The sequence below is a fragment of the Gorilla gorilla genome, chromosome 18 (genome assembly GCF_029281585.2).
Source record: "Gorilla gorilla gorilla isolate KB3781 chromosome 18, NHGRI_mGorGor1-v2.1_pri, whole genome shotgun sequence".
Taxonomy (NCBI): Eukaryota; Metazoa; Chordata; class Mammalia; order Primates; family Hominidae; genus Gorilla; species Gorilla gorilla.
In genome coordinates, this window is record NC_073242.2 from 7,003,385 (window position 1) to 7,022,480 (window position 19,096).

The following is a 19,096-nucleotide window of genomic DNA, read 5'->3' on the forward strand; positions in this document are numbered from 1 at the left end:
GCCAACATGGTGAAACCCCGTCTCCACTAAAACAAAAATTAGCCAGGCATGGTGGTGTATGCCTGTAGTCCCAGCTACTCGGGAGGCTGAGGCAGGAGAATTGCTTGCACCTGGGAGGCGGAAGTTGCAATGAGCCGAGATTGCACCACTGCACTCCAGCCTGGGTGACAGAGCGAGACTCTGTCTCAAAAAAAAAAAAAAAAAAAAGCTTGCAATCTTAAAAAGTAAGTTGGAGTCCAGGTGCAGTGGTTCATGCCTGTAATCCCAGCACTTTGGGAGGCTGAGGCAGATGGATCACTTGAGCCAAAGAGTTGGAGACAAGCCTGGGCAACATGGCAAAACCCCATCTCTACAAAAAATACAAAAGTTATTTGGATGTGGTGGCACACACCTGTGGTCACAGTTACTTGGGAGGCTGAGACAAGAGGATTGCTTGAGCCAGGGAGAAGGAGGTTGCAGTGAGCTGAGATTGTGCCACTGCACTCCAACCTGGGTGACAGAGAGAGACTCTGTCTCAAAAAACAAACAAAAAAATAGGTTGTTACTTAACTATGGATCCCAGAGAACTATTAGACCATTCCTGATGCAAATCCACCTCATCCAACAGCTTCTTCTTGACTTGCTTTTCTTCCAGCAGTTTGCTCTAAATGAATTTGTCAAGTGACTGAAGGCAACCAGTGATGGACGGGGCCAATGACAGCTCCTTGCAGGGCTTTGTTCTGATGGGCATATCTGACCATCCCCAGCTGGAGATGATCTTTTTTATAGCCATCCTCTTCTCCTATTTGCTGACCCTACTTGGGAACTCAACCATCATCTTGCTTTCCTGCCTGGATGCCCGGCTCCACACACCCATGTACTTCTTCCTCAGCAACCTCTCCTCCTTGGACCTTGCTTTCACTACTAGTTCAGTCCCCCAAATGCTGATCAATTTATGGGGACCAGGCAAGACCATCAGCTATGGTGGCTGCATAACCCAGCTCTATGTCTTCCTTTGGCTGGGGGCCACCGAGTGCATCCTGCTCGTGGTGATGGCATTTGACCGCTACGTGGCAGTGTGCCGGCCCCTCCGCTACACCGCCATCATGAACCCCCAGCTCTGCTGGCTGCTGGCTGTGATTGCCTGGCTGGGTGGCTTGGGCAACTCTGTGATCCAGTCAACATTCACTCTGCAGCTCCCATTGTGTGGGCACCGGAGGGTGGAGGGATTCCTCTGCGAGGTGCCTGCCATGATCAAACTGGCCTGTGGCGACACGAGTCTCAACCAGGCTGTGCTCAATGGTGTCTGCACCTTCTTCACTGCAGTCCCACTAAGCATCATCCTGACCTCCTGCTGCCTCATTGCTCAGGCAGTGCTGAAAATCCGCTCTGCAGAGGGGAGGCGAAAGGCGTTCAATACGTGCCTCTCCCATCTGCTGGTGGTGTTCCTCTTCTATGGCTCAGCCAGCTATGGGTATCTGCTTCCGGCCAAGAACAGCAAACAGGACCAGGGCAAGTTCATTTCCCTGTTCTACTCGGTGGTCACACCCGTGGTGAATCCCCTCATCTACACGCTGCGGAACATGGAAGTGAAGGGCGCACTGAGGAGGTTGCTGGGGAAGGGAAGAGAAGTTGGCTGAGAGAACACTCCTTCGTTATTTATTGCGTCTTCATCTCTACATGCGTTTCTCATTAACTCTCTCTGGCCAGGTGAACATGAGGAATACTAATTCCGGTAAAACCAAGGCATGTTCCTGACAGCCCTAAGCTGACAGCCCTAAGCTGTTGGGAACATGGTTAGTGTTATTCGTAATGTTCTACACTTATTTACCAAAAATCCTACTGTGGACTACCAAGAGCAGGGGAGACATGTTGTTGAGGGCTCAGAGGTTATTGACCTGTGACAGACCTGTCTCACTGTCTCTGTCTCTGTTGCCCACATGTTATTTAATATGCCTTATATTTCTGCAGAATTCTGTACTTTTCTAAGCAAAGCACCTCCACTTGCAGTATCTTATATAATGTTACTATAATTCCATAAAATCAAGCCATGTATTATTAACTTCATATGAAGACCCAAACAATTCATCTTTTTACACTATCTGTCATTATCTTTGCCTACCTCTTTTTATCTTTTCCTCATTTTTTTTAAGAGTTGGAGTCTTGCTCTGTTGCCCAGGCTGAAGTAGAGTGGCATGATCATAGCTCACTGCAGCCTTCAACTCCTGGGCTCAAGCAATCCTTCAGTCTTCTGAGTAGCTGGGACTATAGGCACATGCTACCACACCTAACTAATTTTTATTTTTATTTTTGTACAGATGGGGTCTCACTCTGTTAACAGCCCAGGCTGGTCTAGAATTCTTGGCCTCAAGTAATCTTCCTGCCTTGACCTCCCCAAGTGCTGGGATTATGGGTGTGATCTACCGCACCTGGCCTGTCTGTTCTTAATAATGCAGTATACCACTGGGTGTGGTGGCTCACACCTGTAATCCCAGCACTTTGGGAGGCCGAGGCGGGTGGATCACCTGAGGTCAGGAGTTCGGGACCAGCCTGACCAACATGGAGAAACACTGTCTCCACTAAAAATACAAAATTAGCAGTGCATGGTGGCACATGCCTGTAATCCCAGCTACTCGGGAGGCTGAGGCAGGAGAATCGCTTGAACTCAGGAGGCAGAGGTTGTGGTGAGCTGAGATCGTGCCATTGCACTCCAGCCTGGGTAACAAGAGCAAAACTCCGTCTCAATAATAATAATAATAATAATAATAATAATAATAACAATAATAATAATGTAGTATATCTGTCCATACTTTCCATCCATATATCTCTCCATCATCTTGTTTACCCTCTCCCTTATGTCTATATTCCAATTTCTCTTCTACTAATCTATTATTTAATAAGAAAAGATTAAGCCAGGCACGGTGGCTCACGCCTGTAATCCCAGCACTTTGGGAGGCCGAGGTGGGTGGATCACGAGGTCAGCAGTTCGAGACCAGCCTGACCAACATGATGAAACCCCGTCTCTACTAAAAATATGAAAAAAATTAGTTGGGCATGGTGGTGGGTGCCTGTAACCCCAGCGACTTGGGAGGCTGAGGCAGGAGAATCATTTGAAGCTGGAGGGTGGAGGTTGCCGTGAGCCGAGATCGCACTACTGCACTCTAGCCTGGGCAATAAGAGCAAAACTCCACCTCAAAAAAAAAAAAAAAAAAAAAAGGAAGAAAAGATTAAAAAGGTCATTTGCAGCTGGGCACAGTGGCTCATGCCTGTAATCTCAGCACTGTGGGAGGCTGAGGTGGGTGGGTCACCTGAGGTCAGGAGTTTGAGCCAGCCTGGCCAACATAGTGAAACCCCATTTCTACCAAAAATACAAAAATTAGCCAGGTGTGGTGATGCACACCTATAGTCCAGCTACTTGGGAGGCTGAGGCAGGAGATTTGCTTGAACCCGGGAGGTGGAGGTTGCAGTGAACTAAGGTTGCAGTGAGCTGAGATTGCACAACTGCACTTCAGCCTGGGTGACAAGAGCAAGACTCCGTCTCCAAAAATAAAACAAAACAAAATAAAAAGGTCATTTGCCTTTTGATTCTAGCCAAAGAGGGTCCCTTGCTACTCTCTTATTGAAATCATCCCATCCAAAAGTCCCAGACATCAGATGTCTTACCAGCATTTGGGTATGCTAGTCTGGTCAGTGGATAATGGAATGTCCTGAGATTCCTTATGCAAATTTAAGAAACCAGGAAAGATCATCCATCCATAAAGTATATTCTCCGCCTCAAGATCTAGTCTTGAAGCCCTGCAGTTCCTAAAATTCAGCAATCAGTTCAGCACACAATAACTCATCTTTCAGGAACTCACATGTTGGGATCAGAATGCCAATTTGTGATTCTGCACATTCCTAGAATTGCCAAAGGGATCCCCACCTGCTACCACAGTTCATTTACTATTTTCCCAGACAGAGAAGCCAGGTTAATATAAGAAAGTTGCATGACAACTACATTACCATAGAAAAGGGAATCAATAGGTTTTAGAACTAGTTCAAAAGGGGCTTTGGCTTTGTGTCCCCATAATTTTGAAACACATGCCTTATACATAGTAGATACTCAATAAGTGTTTAGCAAATATAATTAATAAGCTTCATGAATCCTCCTTTATCTTGCTAAGAACTAAATTTGTCAAATGGACCGTTTTCATGTTTGCCACTTTGGGGTCATCCCATCCCTTGGACAGCATTGAAGAAACAATGATAAATGTTCCCTTTTCCACATTACCATAATTCCTTCCAAAGACATCTAATCATACTGTCCTGTCATGAATTTGTTTTTCCAATAGCAGATCAAAGCCATTTTTCCAGTTCCTCATACTCAAATACGTCTCCAGAAGTAGACAACTGGTAACATTATCTTGGCGAATTTATTAAAGTCCAGAGTCTTGCAGGCTCAACACTGGTTTGTTTGTTTGTTTGTTTTTTTGAGAAAGAGCCTTGCTCGGTTGCCCAGGCTGGAGTGCAGTGGCGATCTCAGCTCACTGCAACCTCTGTCTCCTGGGTTCAAGCAATTCTTGTGCCTCAGCCTCCTGAGTACCTGGGATTACAGGTGTATGCCACCATGCCAGGCCAATTATTTTTTTTTGGTGGAGACAGGGTTTCACCATGTTGGCTAGCTGGTCTCAAACCCCTGGTCTCAAGCGATTCACCCTCCTCAGCCTCCCAAAATGCTGGGATTACAGGTGTGAGTCATCGCACATGGCCAGGCTCAACATTTTCATTGATCAGTACACTCAGATTAGGTCAAGTTCTCAAGAAGTAGGTTCACAATGACCAAGTTCCTAAAGCTGTTATATGAACCAAAATGCCAGCTGATTACGTTATGAGAACAGTACCAAGAGACTGAACAGTTGTATCCTCCAGTCAATTCATTTAAGTTGTGAAATAACTTGGGAGGAAATAGGAAGAAAATGGACAGGTATTCCTGAGACATACGAGTGCTGTAGAGCCTCCATATGGAAAAATTGGACATTTTGTAACTAACACAGAGTTCTGGGTGTGGTAAGACACAGGGAATTAGAGGAAGAAGAACAAGCTGACTGGCTATGGTGAGGAAATGAATACATCACAGGGATCGCATATAACTTCGTCAACACACATACACTTATGTTCCATTCTCAATGGTGTGCATGAAACAAGGTCAAAATTTGGGAGGAAAAGAAGCAAATATAAAGCAAGCTCCTTGTTATTGACAGTTTGGAGTCCTATTTCTAGGTGTCCAGGAAAAAAATATGTTTGCTGTCTTGTTCAGTTGGAAATTCAGGAAATGACAGACAAAACAACCACCAAGGGCCGGGCACAATGGCTTATGCCTGTAATCCCAGCACTTTGGGAGAATGAGGTGGGCAGATCACTTGAGGTCAGGAGTTCAAGACCAGCCTGGCCAACATGAGACTCTGTCTAAAAAACAAACAAACAAACAACAACAACAAAACACTAAAACCACCAAGACCTATGAAAGACTCACCAACCTTAGTAAAATAGAAATGAAAAGCATTTGAATATGCTCATCTGCTCAGTGGATTTAAGTGAGTTTGAGAGCCCATCGCATAGAGCCCTTCTCAGAGTCTGTCTGGATCCCATACCTTTCCCTTTAAGGTATCAAAGGCTGCCTGAATACCTCAAATGAGCAAATTCTGAAGCTGCCAATGAAGACAGTCAATCCTTTTCCATTCTTCTCAGCCTTCAGGCTCAAGTCCAGGAAAGATTAGGAAAGATTAGAATCAAGGAACTGGGAAGAAATAGAAGTTGAAAAGTGACTTTGGCTTGCTGCATATACACTTTAGTATGTGAGCTCTGAATTAGAGACTATGGTAGGATGCAGTGGCTCACACACCTGTAATCCCAGCACTTTGGGAGCCCGAGGAGGGAGGATCACTTGAACCCAGGAGTTTAACACCAGCCTGGGCAACATAGTGAGATCCCGTCTCTACTAGAAATTTAAAAATTAGCTGAGTGTAGTGGTGCTTGCCTATACGCCCAGCTACTCAGGATGGTGAGGCAGGAGGAACGTTTGAGCCCAGGAGTTCAAGACTACAGCGAGCCGTGCTTCCATCACTGCACTCCAGCCTGGGAGACACAGTGAGGTTGTGTCTCAAATAGATACATAATTAAATAATAGACTAATTTGGAAGCTCTATTAATGACTTTGCAAAAAGGTCTAGTGTATTTGACCAACAGTGGCTAAGTGTACTGAGTATTCACCATTTGCTAGATGAGGATCTAAACTCTACACACTTCCACTCATTCAATCCTCACAATCCATGGGCCACGTGCTATTATGCTTGTCCTCTTTTTTTTTTTTTTTTTTTTTTTTTGAGACAGAGTCTCGCTCTGCCCCCCAGGCTGGAGTGCAGTGGCGTGATCTCGGCTTACTGCATATGCTAGTCCTCATTTTAAGATGAGGACACTGCAGCACAAAAGGAAACTTGCCCAAGATCATGCTTTGGTAGGGCAGGGAATCAAAGCATAATCGTCTTGACTCTAAAGCTGCGCGTACTCTTTTTTGTAAAAACAATCGCAAACTTACAGAAAAGTTGGAAGCATGAAGCAAAGACTTCCCCTGACCTCCAATTATTTCAGAGTAAGTTAGCAACCTGATACCCTGTCTTCCCCAAATATCTTGTGGTGTATTTTCAACAAACAAGGACATTATCCTACAGAGCCACAATATAACCATCAAAATTAGAAAAATGGGCCAGGTGCAGTGGTTCACACTTGTAACCCTAGCACTTTGGGAGGCCGAGGTGGGCAGATCACCTGAGGTCAGGGGTTCGAGACAAGCCTGGCCAACATAGTGAAACCCCATCTCTACTAAAAATACAAAAAGTAGCTGGGCATGGTGGCACATGCCTATAATCCCAGCTACCTGGGAGGCTAAGGCAAAAGAATTGCTTGAACCCAGGAGGTAGAGGCTGCAGTGAGCCAAGATCGTGCCACTGCACTCCAGCCTGGGCAACAGAGCGAGACTCCATCTCAAAAAAAATTTTTTTTAATGAACATTGATACATTTCATTATCTAATCTGCAGACCCCGTTCAATGTTTGCCAACTGTCCCAACGATGCCTTTCATAGCGAAATAATTTTCTTCACAATCACACATTGCATTTAGTTGTCATGTCTCTAGTCTTTGTCAGTCTGAGATGGTTCTTCAGTTTTTTTCTTGACTTTCACGATTGCCACACTATAAAAGATTGTTAGCCAGTTATTTGGTAGACAGTGTCTCCATTTGGGTTTGACGTTTCTTCACACATAGACTCAGGGACTCAGGTTAGCATCTTTGGCAGGAATATCACAGATGCGAGGTTGCATTCTTCTCATTGTGTCCTATCGGGGGTGTATATTTCAGTTGTTTTCATTTCTAATGGTGTTACGTGGATCACTAAATGAAGATTGTGTTGACCAGCTTTCCCATTGTTTCCCTCTTTGTAATTAATAAGTGTCTTATGGGGAAGTACTTTGAAACTATGTAAATATCCTGCTACTAATTAAACTCAATTTGTTCATTTATTTGGTTCTATCTTATGCAATTAAGGTTTTCTGTTTTATTTAATGGTTTATAATAAGGGTATCCAACCCGCAGGCCACAGAGAGAAAGAGAAATACATATGTGTGTATATATATATGTATATACATATATCTGACATGCAAAGCAGTGCTCTGCCCTTGCTTTTTCCCACACTCAGGCTCTGCTTTCTCTTTCTCTCTCTCTTTTCTGTCCATTTAGTCATCTTCTACCCTGCCCTCTGAATAGAAAGGCAGCAAGGTGCCTCAGAAAGTTCAACGCTCTGGGAGTCAAGAACTTGAGTATTTGGGTGCACTCTGCAACTAATTAGTTAGGGTAGTCAGTGGCTCTTTATAGCACTCTGTCTCATCATCTGTAAAATGACTATAACAGGTGGCAGGAACATTGTAAGAATCAAAATAGATAATCTACATAAGAAATGCATGTGTTTAAAAAACTCCTCCATGGTTATTCTTAATCAAAGATGGCATACTTTTCTTAGAAATGTCATCAACCTATTTCACATCCCACTCCCTGTATTTATATCCTGATGAGGTACTACTCCTTTGTGCTACCAGGGCCTTCATAAATGATGGATGAATGAAGGGGGGCAAGACTGAAGGCAGAAAGACTACACAGAAGCCTTAGTATGATCCTCCACTCTTCTTTCTCTCACACTCCACATCTCAATCCAGTAGCTCCCTCTTCAAAATACACCCAGAATACCCAATCCGGAATCACACACACGTGAAAATTAGAAAAGTATTTGTATGTTCACCAAAAGAGGAATGGTCGATTATATATATTGTGGTGGGGGGAGGTGGGGAGGAGCATGGAAAAACATTTTAAAAAGAATATGTATGGTGGTACATGCCTAAATGCAGCTTTAAAAAATTTTATATATATATAAACGAAAAGAAAAAAACAAAAATTATATATATAAATGGAAAAAACCGACAAGAGGTAGGAAATGTAAAAAAATTATATATTAAGAACCAGAAAGATATACACACTAGTAATGTTACTAGTGGAGGGTGTCCAGGTTCTTGGCGTTTGGAACAAAGAACTGGACAAAACACACAAACAAGGCAAGGAAAAAAATGAAGCAACAAAAGCACAGATTTATTGAAAACAAAAGTACACTCCACAAGGTGGCAGCGCGCAGAGCGTAGGGGCTCAACAGGCATGTGCCAGAATTTTTCTGGGGTTTAAACACCCTCTACAGGTTTCCTATTGGTCACTTGGTGTACACCCTATGTAAATGAAGTAGTGGCCCGTAATCGGCCCTAAGTTCCCTTAGGTTGCTTTGTGCAACCAGAGGCTGAAGTGAAGTTACAAAGGTTACACGCTATGCAAGCATCTGATACTTTCAAATTTTTGTCTGCCACGCAGAAGAGGTGATGGGGTTTGTAAAGGGAGTAGCCTCCAGTCCTTTCAGTGGGTCCTTTCCTTACTTAGGTGGGGAAAGGGAAAGTTGGGGTTTTCCTTTTGATTTAGTTCTAGGAAGTCAGCGTGAATCAGTTAGGTTTCCTGCCTCCAGACCCTATTCCTCTGCCTCAGTAACAGTTATTTTCTCTAGGGAGGGAGTGTAATTTCAGAGGCAAAGTATGAATATGTTTTGTTAATCATTTGTATTTATTTATTATTTATTTATTTTGAGACAATCTCGCTCTGCCGCCCAGGCTGGAGTGCAGTGGCAATTACCTCTCACTGCAGCATCGAACTCCTGGACTCAAGTGATCCTCCCGCCTCGGCCTCCCAAAATGCTGGGATTCCTGGCGTGGAGACTTCAGTTTTAAGTGAGAACGTTTTGCAGTACTTACTTAATATTAAGAAATAAAAACAACTTAGAGCGGGGGGGAAAAAAGCCACTGGATTAGATACGAGTTCTAGTCCTTAACGAAAGTCACTTAAACTCTGTTTTGGCTTCCTCGTTTGGAAGATGAAAATGGTAATATAACTGACTGAGTAAGGTTGCTGTAAGTATGAGTTAGTGTGTAAATGTTTACAATTAAGCATGGCACACAGCAAGCGCCACGTTTTCTATCAGGGCTATTCTCACCTAACGCGTAAAACAGGATGGCATGCCCAGCGGGATCCGGGCCCTGGGTTCTCAGGCATTGTGATTGGTCTCAGCATATGACGCAAGGCGGGTTTCATTAATGAAATTGCTGTCAATTAGCGAAGGGCGGAAACCAGGCGAAGAGGGCGGTCCTTTAGAACCACACTTGCGCGACTCGCTCCTCTTTTTTCAGGCTTAGCTACTGCGCATGCGTCTGGCCCTCTTGAGGTCGCGGCGTGCCCCGCAACAGCTTCCGGCGTGCTCCGCAACAGCTTCCGGCGTGACGCAGTAGAAAAAGTGGCGTGGCTGGCGATTCGTGTTCGTGAGGGCCTTTTCTGGTGAGGCGGGGCTTAAGGGTTGTGGCTCTGCTCTCTGTCTTCAGACTTTCAGATTGCACTCTGGGTTCCTGGACGCAAAAACTCGGAGTGGCTGCGTGATGCAGAGTGAACTGGGTCCTCTGGGGACGCGTGGGGAACGTGGAAGTCCGGAGTGCCGGCTTTGTTGCCCTTCGGAGCTCCAGTCCGTTCAGGTTCCCCAGTGAGGCCTCCTTTGAAGGGCTGGGTGCCTTTTGCCCTTCACGCTAAGATAACGCTCGTTTCCTAAAGCTCGATTGCGCCCTTGTGCTGAGCGGTGGGGACACGAAGACAGCACAGAAACGCTGTTTACTCTCAGCGAGCCCCCATACTGTTGGAGTGGATAAACCCACCAGAAACAAAATTACAGCGTTAGGCGGGTTAAGATGGAGCACCCTGAGAGATGTTACAGACAGGACCGGAGAGTTCAGAGGATCAGGATGCTTCAAGAAGATGGGGATAGTGGCGTCATCAATCCTCATCCTGGGGTTTTTGTCTTTGATGGTGCACTCCTTGAGGACATGAAATTTTTCTTCCACATTTCCGATACCTAGGCTCAGGTGCCCTTCCCTGGTTGGGAGGGATAGAGACCAGCTGTCTCTCGTGTTTATTATCTATGGAAAGGATGAATTAGGTCTTGGGGACTTCAGGAGGGAAAATTTTGGTGAGCAAAGGCACTAATATGTCCCTAGACCAGGGGTTCTCAACCAGCGCCCCCCTCCCAGAGCACAATTGACACTGTCTGGAGACAATTTTGTTGTCACTACCGAGGGGTGCTACTGACATCTAGTGGGTGGAGGCCAGGGATGCAGCTAAACATTCTACAAGGTCCACAGGGTTCCCACCCCACTCCCCAACCCCAAGAACTCAAAAAACGATCTGGCTCAAAATGTCAGTGTGCTGAGGTTCTGAAACCCTACCCTGGAATGACAGCGGAAATGGAGAGACAGCAGATGTTGGAGACATCTCAGCGCAAGACTAGTTTTGTCTCTCTTTTTTTTTTTTTTGAGACCGTGTCTCGCTCTGTCGCCGAGGCTGGAGTGCAGTGGCGCAATCTCGGCTCACTGCAAGCTCCGCCTCCCGGGTTCCCGTTATTCTCCCGCCTCAGCCTCCGGAGTAGCTGGGACTACAGGCGCCCGCCATCATGCCCGGCTAATTTCTTGTTTTTGTATTTTTAGTAGAGACAGGGCTTCACCGTGTTAGCCAGGGTGGTCTCGATCTCCTGACCTCGTGATTGGCCCGCCTCACCTCCCAAAGTGCTGAGATTACAGGCGTGGGCCACCTCGCCCGGCCTCATTTTGTGTTCTTCATAATGCTGAAGTATTTGATGCGCAGTTGGTTAATGAGGTCTGATGAGCCCAGTCTTCCTCTTATTTTTTCGCCCATTCATTTGCCAGGTATCTGTTTAGCACTAAACACTATTCAAGGTGCTAGAATTCAGCTTTGAGCTGAAAAACCTTACATTCTTGCGGGGGGTGACAGACATTAAACTTACATGTCAAGTAGTAATATATGCTATGAAGTTCCTGCAAGTTGGGGTTTCTCTTACTACCATCACGTACCATTTATTTACTTCCGAGTGCCAAGCACTGGACTAGATACTTTACTAATATTTCTACTCTTTTCCTGTGTCCTGCAAAGTGGATATTATTCATTTATTATTTATTTTTTTTGAGAGGGAGTCTTGCTCTGTCCCCCAGGCTGAACTGCAGTGGCGCAATCTCGGCTCACTGCAACCTCGACTTCCTGGGTCCAAACGATTTTTCTGCCTCATTCTCCCGAGTAGCTGCGATTACAGGCACCCGTCACCACGCCCTGGTAATCTTTTTTTGTATTTTTAGTAAAGACGGGAGTTTCACCATGTTGGCCAGGCTGGTCTCGAACTCCTGACCTCAAGTGATCCAGCCGCCTCGGCCTCCCAAAGTACTGGGATTACAGGTGTGAGCCACCGCGCCCAGCCCTGCAAGGTGGCTGTTATTATCTTCAGATGATAAAAAGCAGATCACAGGAGTTGAATAATTTGCCCCAAATCACTTAGTATGGAGTTGAGCTTGGACTCAAACCAGATTCACCTGAAGGATAAAGTCTGTATTATTTCCACTGGTTAACATTGTGTCCCACATACGCAGCTGGACTGAATGGCATGAGAAATCTATACCTTCTTTCCTAGGGTTAAGAAAGTGAAGTAGAAACGAACTCACACTGACCTCTTTCTGTTTCCAGAGTAGAGTTTTTATCAGACCTAGCAGGAGGTGATTCTTCAGAGTTGCAGCAACTGAATTAGGAAAATAATTATAAGAGTGTGGTCATGGAAAGTGAGTAGTTCTTCTATAATAGGGGATGTAGTGTCTTGAAGGCCTAACTGAACTGGGTGAGCCATTAAGACATACAGGGTTTATCCTATATCTTAACTTTGACAAAGTTATGTAATGATTTTACTAATATCGAGAAAGTCATACAGGTTATGGGATTGGCTTGATATCAGTTTCTGGAGGTTCAATTCCTTTTTCGTTTAGGTTTTCACGTAGATTGGCTCTTCGAATGTGTGGTAAGGTGGTGGACAGCTGTAAAGTCACTCTTAATTAGTAGATGCTTGTTCAATTGTTAGAACTTTTCGTTTTGAAGCAAAGGCTTCTCAGATTATGAAAATTATTAGTATGACTGCTGTTAATGAGATAAATGAGCCTACTGATGAGATAACATTTCACGTGGCGTATGTATCAGGTTAATCAGAGTAACGTCGACGCACACCAACAGGCCGAGGAAGTGCTGTGGGGAAAAGGTTAAATTAACACCTATAAATATAATGATGAAGTGGATTTTAGCGTAGGTCTGATTAAGTATATAACCTGAAAATAGGGGGAATCAGTGGACAAAGCCTCCTATGATGGCAAATACCGCTCCTATTGATAGAACATAGTGGAAATGGGCTACACCATAATATATGTCTTGTAAAATAATGTCTAATGGTGAATTAGCTAGTATAATGCCAGTTAAACCTCCTACTGTTAATGGGAAAAATGAATCCTAGGTGCTCAGAATATTGTGGGAGATTGGCTAAAGACCTTGACTCCAGTAGGGACAGCAATAATTATAGTGGCAGAGGTGAAGTATGCTCGTGTGTCTACGTCCATTCCTACTGTAAATATATGGTGAGCCCATATGATAAATCCTAAGAAGCCAATTGATATTATGGCTCATACTATGCCCATATACTCAAATGGTTCCTTTTTTCCAGAGTAATAGGTTACGATATGGGAGATTATCCCGAAGCCTGGTAGGATAAGGTTATAGACTTCAGGATGACCAACGAATCAGAATAAATGTTGATACAAAATAGGGTTACCCCTGCCAGCAGGGTCAAAAAAAGTAGTATTGAGGTTACGGTCAGTTAATAGTATGGCAATGCCAGCGGCTAGGACTGGGAGAGAAAGGAGGAGAAGGACTGCCAGAATGAGGACTGATCAGATGAAAAGGGGTGGTTGATATTGGGATAAGGCTGGGGGTTTTATGTTAATAACTGTAATAAAGTTAATGGCTGCTAAAATAGAAGAAACACCTGCCAAGTGGAGTGAGAAGATGGTTAGATCCACAGAGGCTCCTGCTAGGTTTCCTGCTAAAGGGGGATAAACTGTCCAGCCGGTTCCATCACTGGCTTCTACTACTGAAGATGCAAGTAGGAGTAGAAAAGATGGGGGGAGAAGTCAGAAGCTCATATTATTTATCCGGGAGAATGCCATATCAGGTGCACCAATCATCAGAGGGACTAGCCAGTTGCCAACACCCCCAAATATGATTGGTATTACCATAAAGACAATTATGACGAATGTGTGGGCGGTAACAGTAACATCGTAAATCTGATCATCTCCTAGCAGAGTTCCTGGTTGGCCTAATTCTGCTTGAATTAGAAGGCTTAAGGTGGTGCCCGCTACTCCCGCTCATGCGCCGAATACTAAATATAGTATTCTGATGTCTTTGTGGTTAGTTGAAAACAATCAACGATTAATGAACATAAGTGGGAAAAGGGTAAAATGGCTGAGTAAGCATTAGACTGTAAATCTTTTTTTGTTTGTTTATTTGAGACGGAGTCTTGTTCTGTCCTCAGGCTGGAGGGCAGTGGCTCGATTTCAGCTCACTGCAACCTCCGCCTCCTGGGTTCAAGCGATTCTCCTGCCTCACCCTCCTGAGTAGCTGGGACTACAGGCATGCGCCACCACGCCCAGCTAATTTTTTTATTTTTAGTAGAGACGGGGTTTCACCATGTTGGCCAGGATGGTCTCAATCTCTTGACCTTGTGATCCACGCACCTTGGCCTCCCAAAGTGCTGGGATTACAGGCGTGAGCCACTGCGCCTGGCTGGATTTATCTTTTTAATTAAGATTGGGATAAGAGCTAATATGTTCATTTCTAGGCCTGTTCAGATGAGAAATCTATGTGAGCCTAGCATTGTGGTAAGAGTTCCTGTGAAAATAGTAAGGGAAATAATAAGTTGAGCTAATGCGTTAATTAGTACAGTAAGGGTATAACTAACATTTTTGGAGTATGGGCCCGATAGCTTAGTTAGCCAACCTTACTTTAGGACTTGGTGTAATGGGTAGCACAGAGAATTTTGGATTCTCAGGGGTGGGTTCAATTCCTTTCGTCCTAGAAATGAGAGGATTTAAATCTTTATTGTTTACTCTATCAAAATAATTCTTTTGTCAGACATATTTCGTATGTTTGGGGTGGGATGCTGGAAATTAGAATAGGCATTGAGATACATCATATGCAGAGTGCTAGTGTAAGCGGTAGGAAATTTTTTCATGGAAGATATATAAGTTGGTCATAGCGGAATTGGAGATATGCTGTTTGAATTCATAAAAACAGGGTGGTTAAAGAAAGGTCTTGGTAATGAAATTTGTGGTATAGAGTTCTGGTGAATATATAGTGTGTAGTGCTCCTAGAAAAATGGTAATAATTAAGTCATTTATTACGATAATATTCATATATTCTGCTATAAAGAAGAGGGCAAATGAACCTGCGGCATATTCGATGTTAAAGCCTGAGACTGACTCTGATTCTCCTTCTGTTAGTTCAAAAGGGGCTCGGTTCGTTTCTGCTAGTGTGGAGATAAATCATATTATGGCTAGGGGTTATGATGGTAGAAGCAGTCAGAGGAATTCTTGCATTGTGATAAATGCATGTAAGTTAAATAAGCCACTTAGTAGTAGAACTGATAAAAGGATAATGGCTAGAGTGACTTCATATGAAATTGTCTGGGCTACAGCTTGTAAATGTGCCGATTAGTGCGTAATTTGAATTAGATGTTCATCCTGATCATAGGATAGAGTAGATGGCTAGGCTTGATGTGGCTAGTATAAATAGGACGCCTATATTAAAATTAATTAGAGCATCTGGTATGCGGAGGGGAGTTCACAAGAGGAGAGCGATCAAAACAGCTAGGGTTGGAGCAGTAGTATAAAAGGTAATAGTAGACGCTGAGGGACGTAAGGGTTCTTTGACGAAAAGTTTTATTGCATCAGCGAATGGTTGAAGCAGTCCATGGGGACCTACAATGTTAGGTCCTTTGCGTAATTGTATGTAGCCTAAGAGTTTTCATTCAATGAGTGTAAGGAATACTATAGCGATTAAAGTGGTAATAATAAGTAGGAGAAGATTGATTATAGGCATATTGTTGAGAGGAGTTGAACCTCTGATTTTAAAGTTTTAAGTCTTAGGTAATTGCCTGGGTCTGCCATCTTAAACACTGTTTAAGATGGTAGAGTGTGTGATGATTTGTTAGATTGAGACAGCATCATTTATGGTGGCAAGGGTGCTTTGTGAAATGGGCCCTGTTTCTCTTGTCCTTTTGTACTAGGAGAAATGTTAAATAGTTAGAGACCGACCTGGATTACTCCGATCTGAACTGAGATCACATGGGACTTTAATAGTTGAAAAAACGAACACTTAATAGCGGCTACACCATTAGGATGTTCTGATCCAGCATTGAAGCTGTAAACCCTATTGTTGATATGGACCCTAGAATAGGATTGTGCCGTTATCCCTAGGATAACTTATTCCGTTGATCGAATTATTGGGTCAGTGTGTGTTAACTTGCTTAGACTAGTGCGGTCTTAGTTTAGGTAGTTTGGAGGTTGAATTATGCTCTGAAATAAAAGAAAATTTTTATTTTTTTTATTTTTTATTTATTTATTTTTTAAGACAGAGTCTGGCTCTGTTGCCAGGCTGGAGTGCAGTGGCACGATCTTGGCTCACTGCTATCTCCACCTCCCGGGTTAAAGCCATTCTCCTGCCTCAGTCTCCTGAGTAGCTGGGATTACAGGTGCATACCACCACACCCAGCTAATTTTTGTATTTTTAGTAGAGACGGAATTTCACCATGTTGGCCGGGATGGTCTCGATCTCCTGACCTCATGATCTGCCCGTCTCAGCCTCCCAAAGTGTTGGGATTACAGGCGTGAGCCACCACGCCGGGCACCCCAACCAAAATTTTTAATGCAAAGATAGTAGGCTAGGGCCTGTAGGCTTTTGTTGAGTTTCTGTTTGCATTAATGAATTAAAGCTCTATAGAGTCTTCTCATCTTATTTGTTTATACTGCCTCTTCATGGATAGGTCAATTTCACTGACTGAAAGTAAGAGACAGCTGAACCCTTGTGTGGCCATTCATACAAGTCCCTGTTTAGGGAACAAGTGATTATGCTACCTTTACAATGTCAGGATACTGCAGCTGTTGAACATATGTCACTGGGCAGGTGGTGCCTCTAATACTGGTAATGCCAGAGGTGATGTTTTTGATAAACAGGTGGGGTAAGATTTCCCGAGTTCCTTATACTTTTTGTAATCTTTCCTTAGAGCATACCTGTGTTGGATTAATGGTATAAATAATAGGGTATTTATTCTTTATTAATATTAGGCTGTTAACTGTCAGTGGATTCTGGTTTGATATAAGCTTATGCAATGGAGAATGTCTTCATGTTACTAATATTAACATTATTGCTTCTATTAAGTAATAGATTAGTCTAATGGAATGTTAGGAGTTCAATAGAGTGATTAGGATTTAAAATAATTGGATGTTGAGCTTGAAAGCTTTCTTTTTTTCTTTTTTCTTTTTTTTGAGACGGAGTTTCGCTTTTGTTGTCCAGGCTGGAGTGCAGTGGCGCAATCTTGGCTCACTGCAACCTCCGACTCCCGGGTTCAAGCGATTCTCCTGCCTCAGTCTCCCGAGTAGCTGGGATCACAGGCATGCACCACCATGCCTGGCTAATTTTGTATTTTTAGTAGAGATGGAGTTTCTCCATGTTGGTCAGGCTGGTCTCAATCTGCTGACCTCAGGTGATCTGCCCACCTCGGTCTCCCTAAGTGCTGGGATTACAGGCGTGAGCCACCGCACCTGGCCTTGAATGCTTTCTTAATCGGTAGCTGCTTTTGGGCCAACTATGGTGGTAATATTTTTTACTCTCTGGAGGAAGGTTATTTCCTAGGGTCTAAACAGCTGTCCCAAAGAGGGACAATATTAAGGAAGGGAGATTTGTCTCCTGTAAAATGCATCCTTTCTCCTCTGCAGGTTATGTTCACCTGGTCCTACTCTGAATGAGAATCTCCTGGTTCTTGAAAGGCCTGCTCTGTGATGGAGGGATTGCAATGCCCAGCAAGGTGTGGGCACTTTAGTTAAGTCCTCAGTGTCTGAGTCACACCTCTCCCCCAGACAGATCAATACAGCTGGCTTTCTGCTCGAGAGACGGCCAGAGGCCAGGCGCAGTGGCTCACACCTGTAATCCCAGCACTTTGGGAGGCCCAGGCAGGTGGATCACGAGGTCAGGAGTTTGAGACCAGCCTGACCAACATGGTGAAACCCTGTCTCTACTGAAAATACAAAAATTAGCCGGGTGTGGGTGGCGCGTGCCTGTAATCCCAGCTACTCAGGAGGCTGAGGCAGGAGAATCGCTTGAACCTGGGAGGCGGAGGTTGCAGTGAGCCGAGATCGCACCGCTATACTCCAGCCTGGGTGACAGAGTGAGACTCCATCTCAAAAAAAAAAAAAAAAAAGAGAGAGAGGTAGGGGGCCAAAGTGGGACCAGCTTGGGGCTGGGTACTGTGCTGCACGGTGTGACAGAGCCGTGGATCTGGGGTGGGAGCAGCCACAGACCTTCCTGCACTGCCCAAAGCCAGCAGGACCCTGATGTGCTCTGTGTCCCTGGCAGCTGTGGTGCTGAGACCTTGACTGCTCTATTTTTTTTTTCCCTCTTTCCAGCTTTTATTTTAGGTTCGGGGGTAAATGTGCAGGTTTGTTACACACGGGTAAATTCCATGTCGAGGGGGTTTGGTTTACAGATTATTTTGTCACCGAGGTAATGAGCATAGTATCCAATAGGTAGTTTTCCAGTCCTCACCCTCCTCCCACTCTCTACCCTCTAGTAGGCCCCAGTGTCTGTTGTTCCCCTCTTTGTATCCATGTGTACTTCTAAGCTCCCGGTTACAAGTGAGAACACGTGGTATTTGGGTTTCTCTTCCAGTGTAAATTCGCTTAAAATAATGGCCTCCAGCTCCATCCATGTTGGTGCAAAGGACATGATTTAATTCTTTTTTATGGTGGTGTAGTATCCCATGGTGTATATGTATGACATTTTGTTTATCTACTTCACCATTGATGGGCATCTAGATTGATTCCATGTCTTTGCTATTGTGAATAGCGCTGCAATGAACATATGTGTGCGTGTGTCTTTTTGGTAGAACGATTATTCCTTTGGCTGTATGCCCAGTAATGGGATTGCTGGGTTGAATGGTAGCTCTAAGTTCTTTGAGAAATCTCCAAGCTGATTTCCACAGTGGCTGAACTAATGTACATTCCCACCAGCAGTGTATAAGCATTCCCTTTTCTCTGCATCCTCACCAGCATCTGTCATTTTTTGACATTTTAGTAATAGCCATTCTGACTGCTTTGAGATGGTATCTCATGGGGATTTTGATTTGCATTTCTCTTATGATTAGTGATGAGTATTTTTTCACGTGCTTCTTGGCCACATGAATGTCTGACTGCTCTTCTAATTCTGTTCTGCTCAGCTGCACTTGCCCCGCTCCACGTTCAAGTGTTTAGCTCTGGCTTTCAGGAATCTCTGTTACCATACCTCTGCTCTCTGAGCCCATACAGGGAT

The 19,096-nt window shown here is 44.2% G+C and overlaps 1 protein-coding gene and 1 long non-coding RNA gene across 3 annotated transcripts in view; both read left to right on the forward strand.

The window, feature by feature from the left end:
• Window positions 1-628: 628 nt before the first annotated feature.
• Window positions 629-4,097, forward strand: OR2C1 (olfactory receptor family 2 subfamily C member 1). Its single transcript, XM_004057084.5, has one exon. It carries the CDS (start codon window positions 681-683, stop codon window positions 1,617-1,619), a length of 939 nt encoding a protein of 312 aa, XP_004057132.5. The 5' UTR covers window positions 629-680; the 3' UTR covers window positions 1,620-4,097.
• Window positions 4,098-9,845: 5,748 nt separating this feature from the next.
• Window positions 9,846-19,096, forward strand: part of LOC129527528 (uncharacterized) — a 32,156-nt gene continuing 22,905 nt past the window's right edge. The window contains exon 1 of one of the 2 annotated variants that reach the window (XR_008672514.2): window positions 9,846-9,928. This is a non-coding gene — a long non-coding RNA (uncharacterized lncRNA). The remainder of the gene's footprint in view (window positions 9,929-19,096) is intronic. The other variant, XR_010131324.1, reaches the window with a different exon arrangement.

Excerpts from the sequence above, each read along its gene's own strand:
- OR2C1 (XM_004057084.5), top strand. The coding sequence starts at position 681 with ATGGACGGGGCCAATGACAGCTCCTTGCAGGGCTTTGTTCTGATGGGC.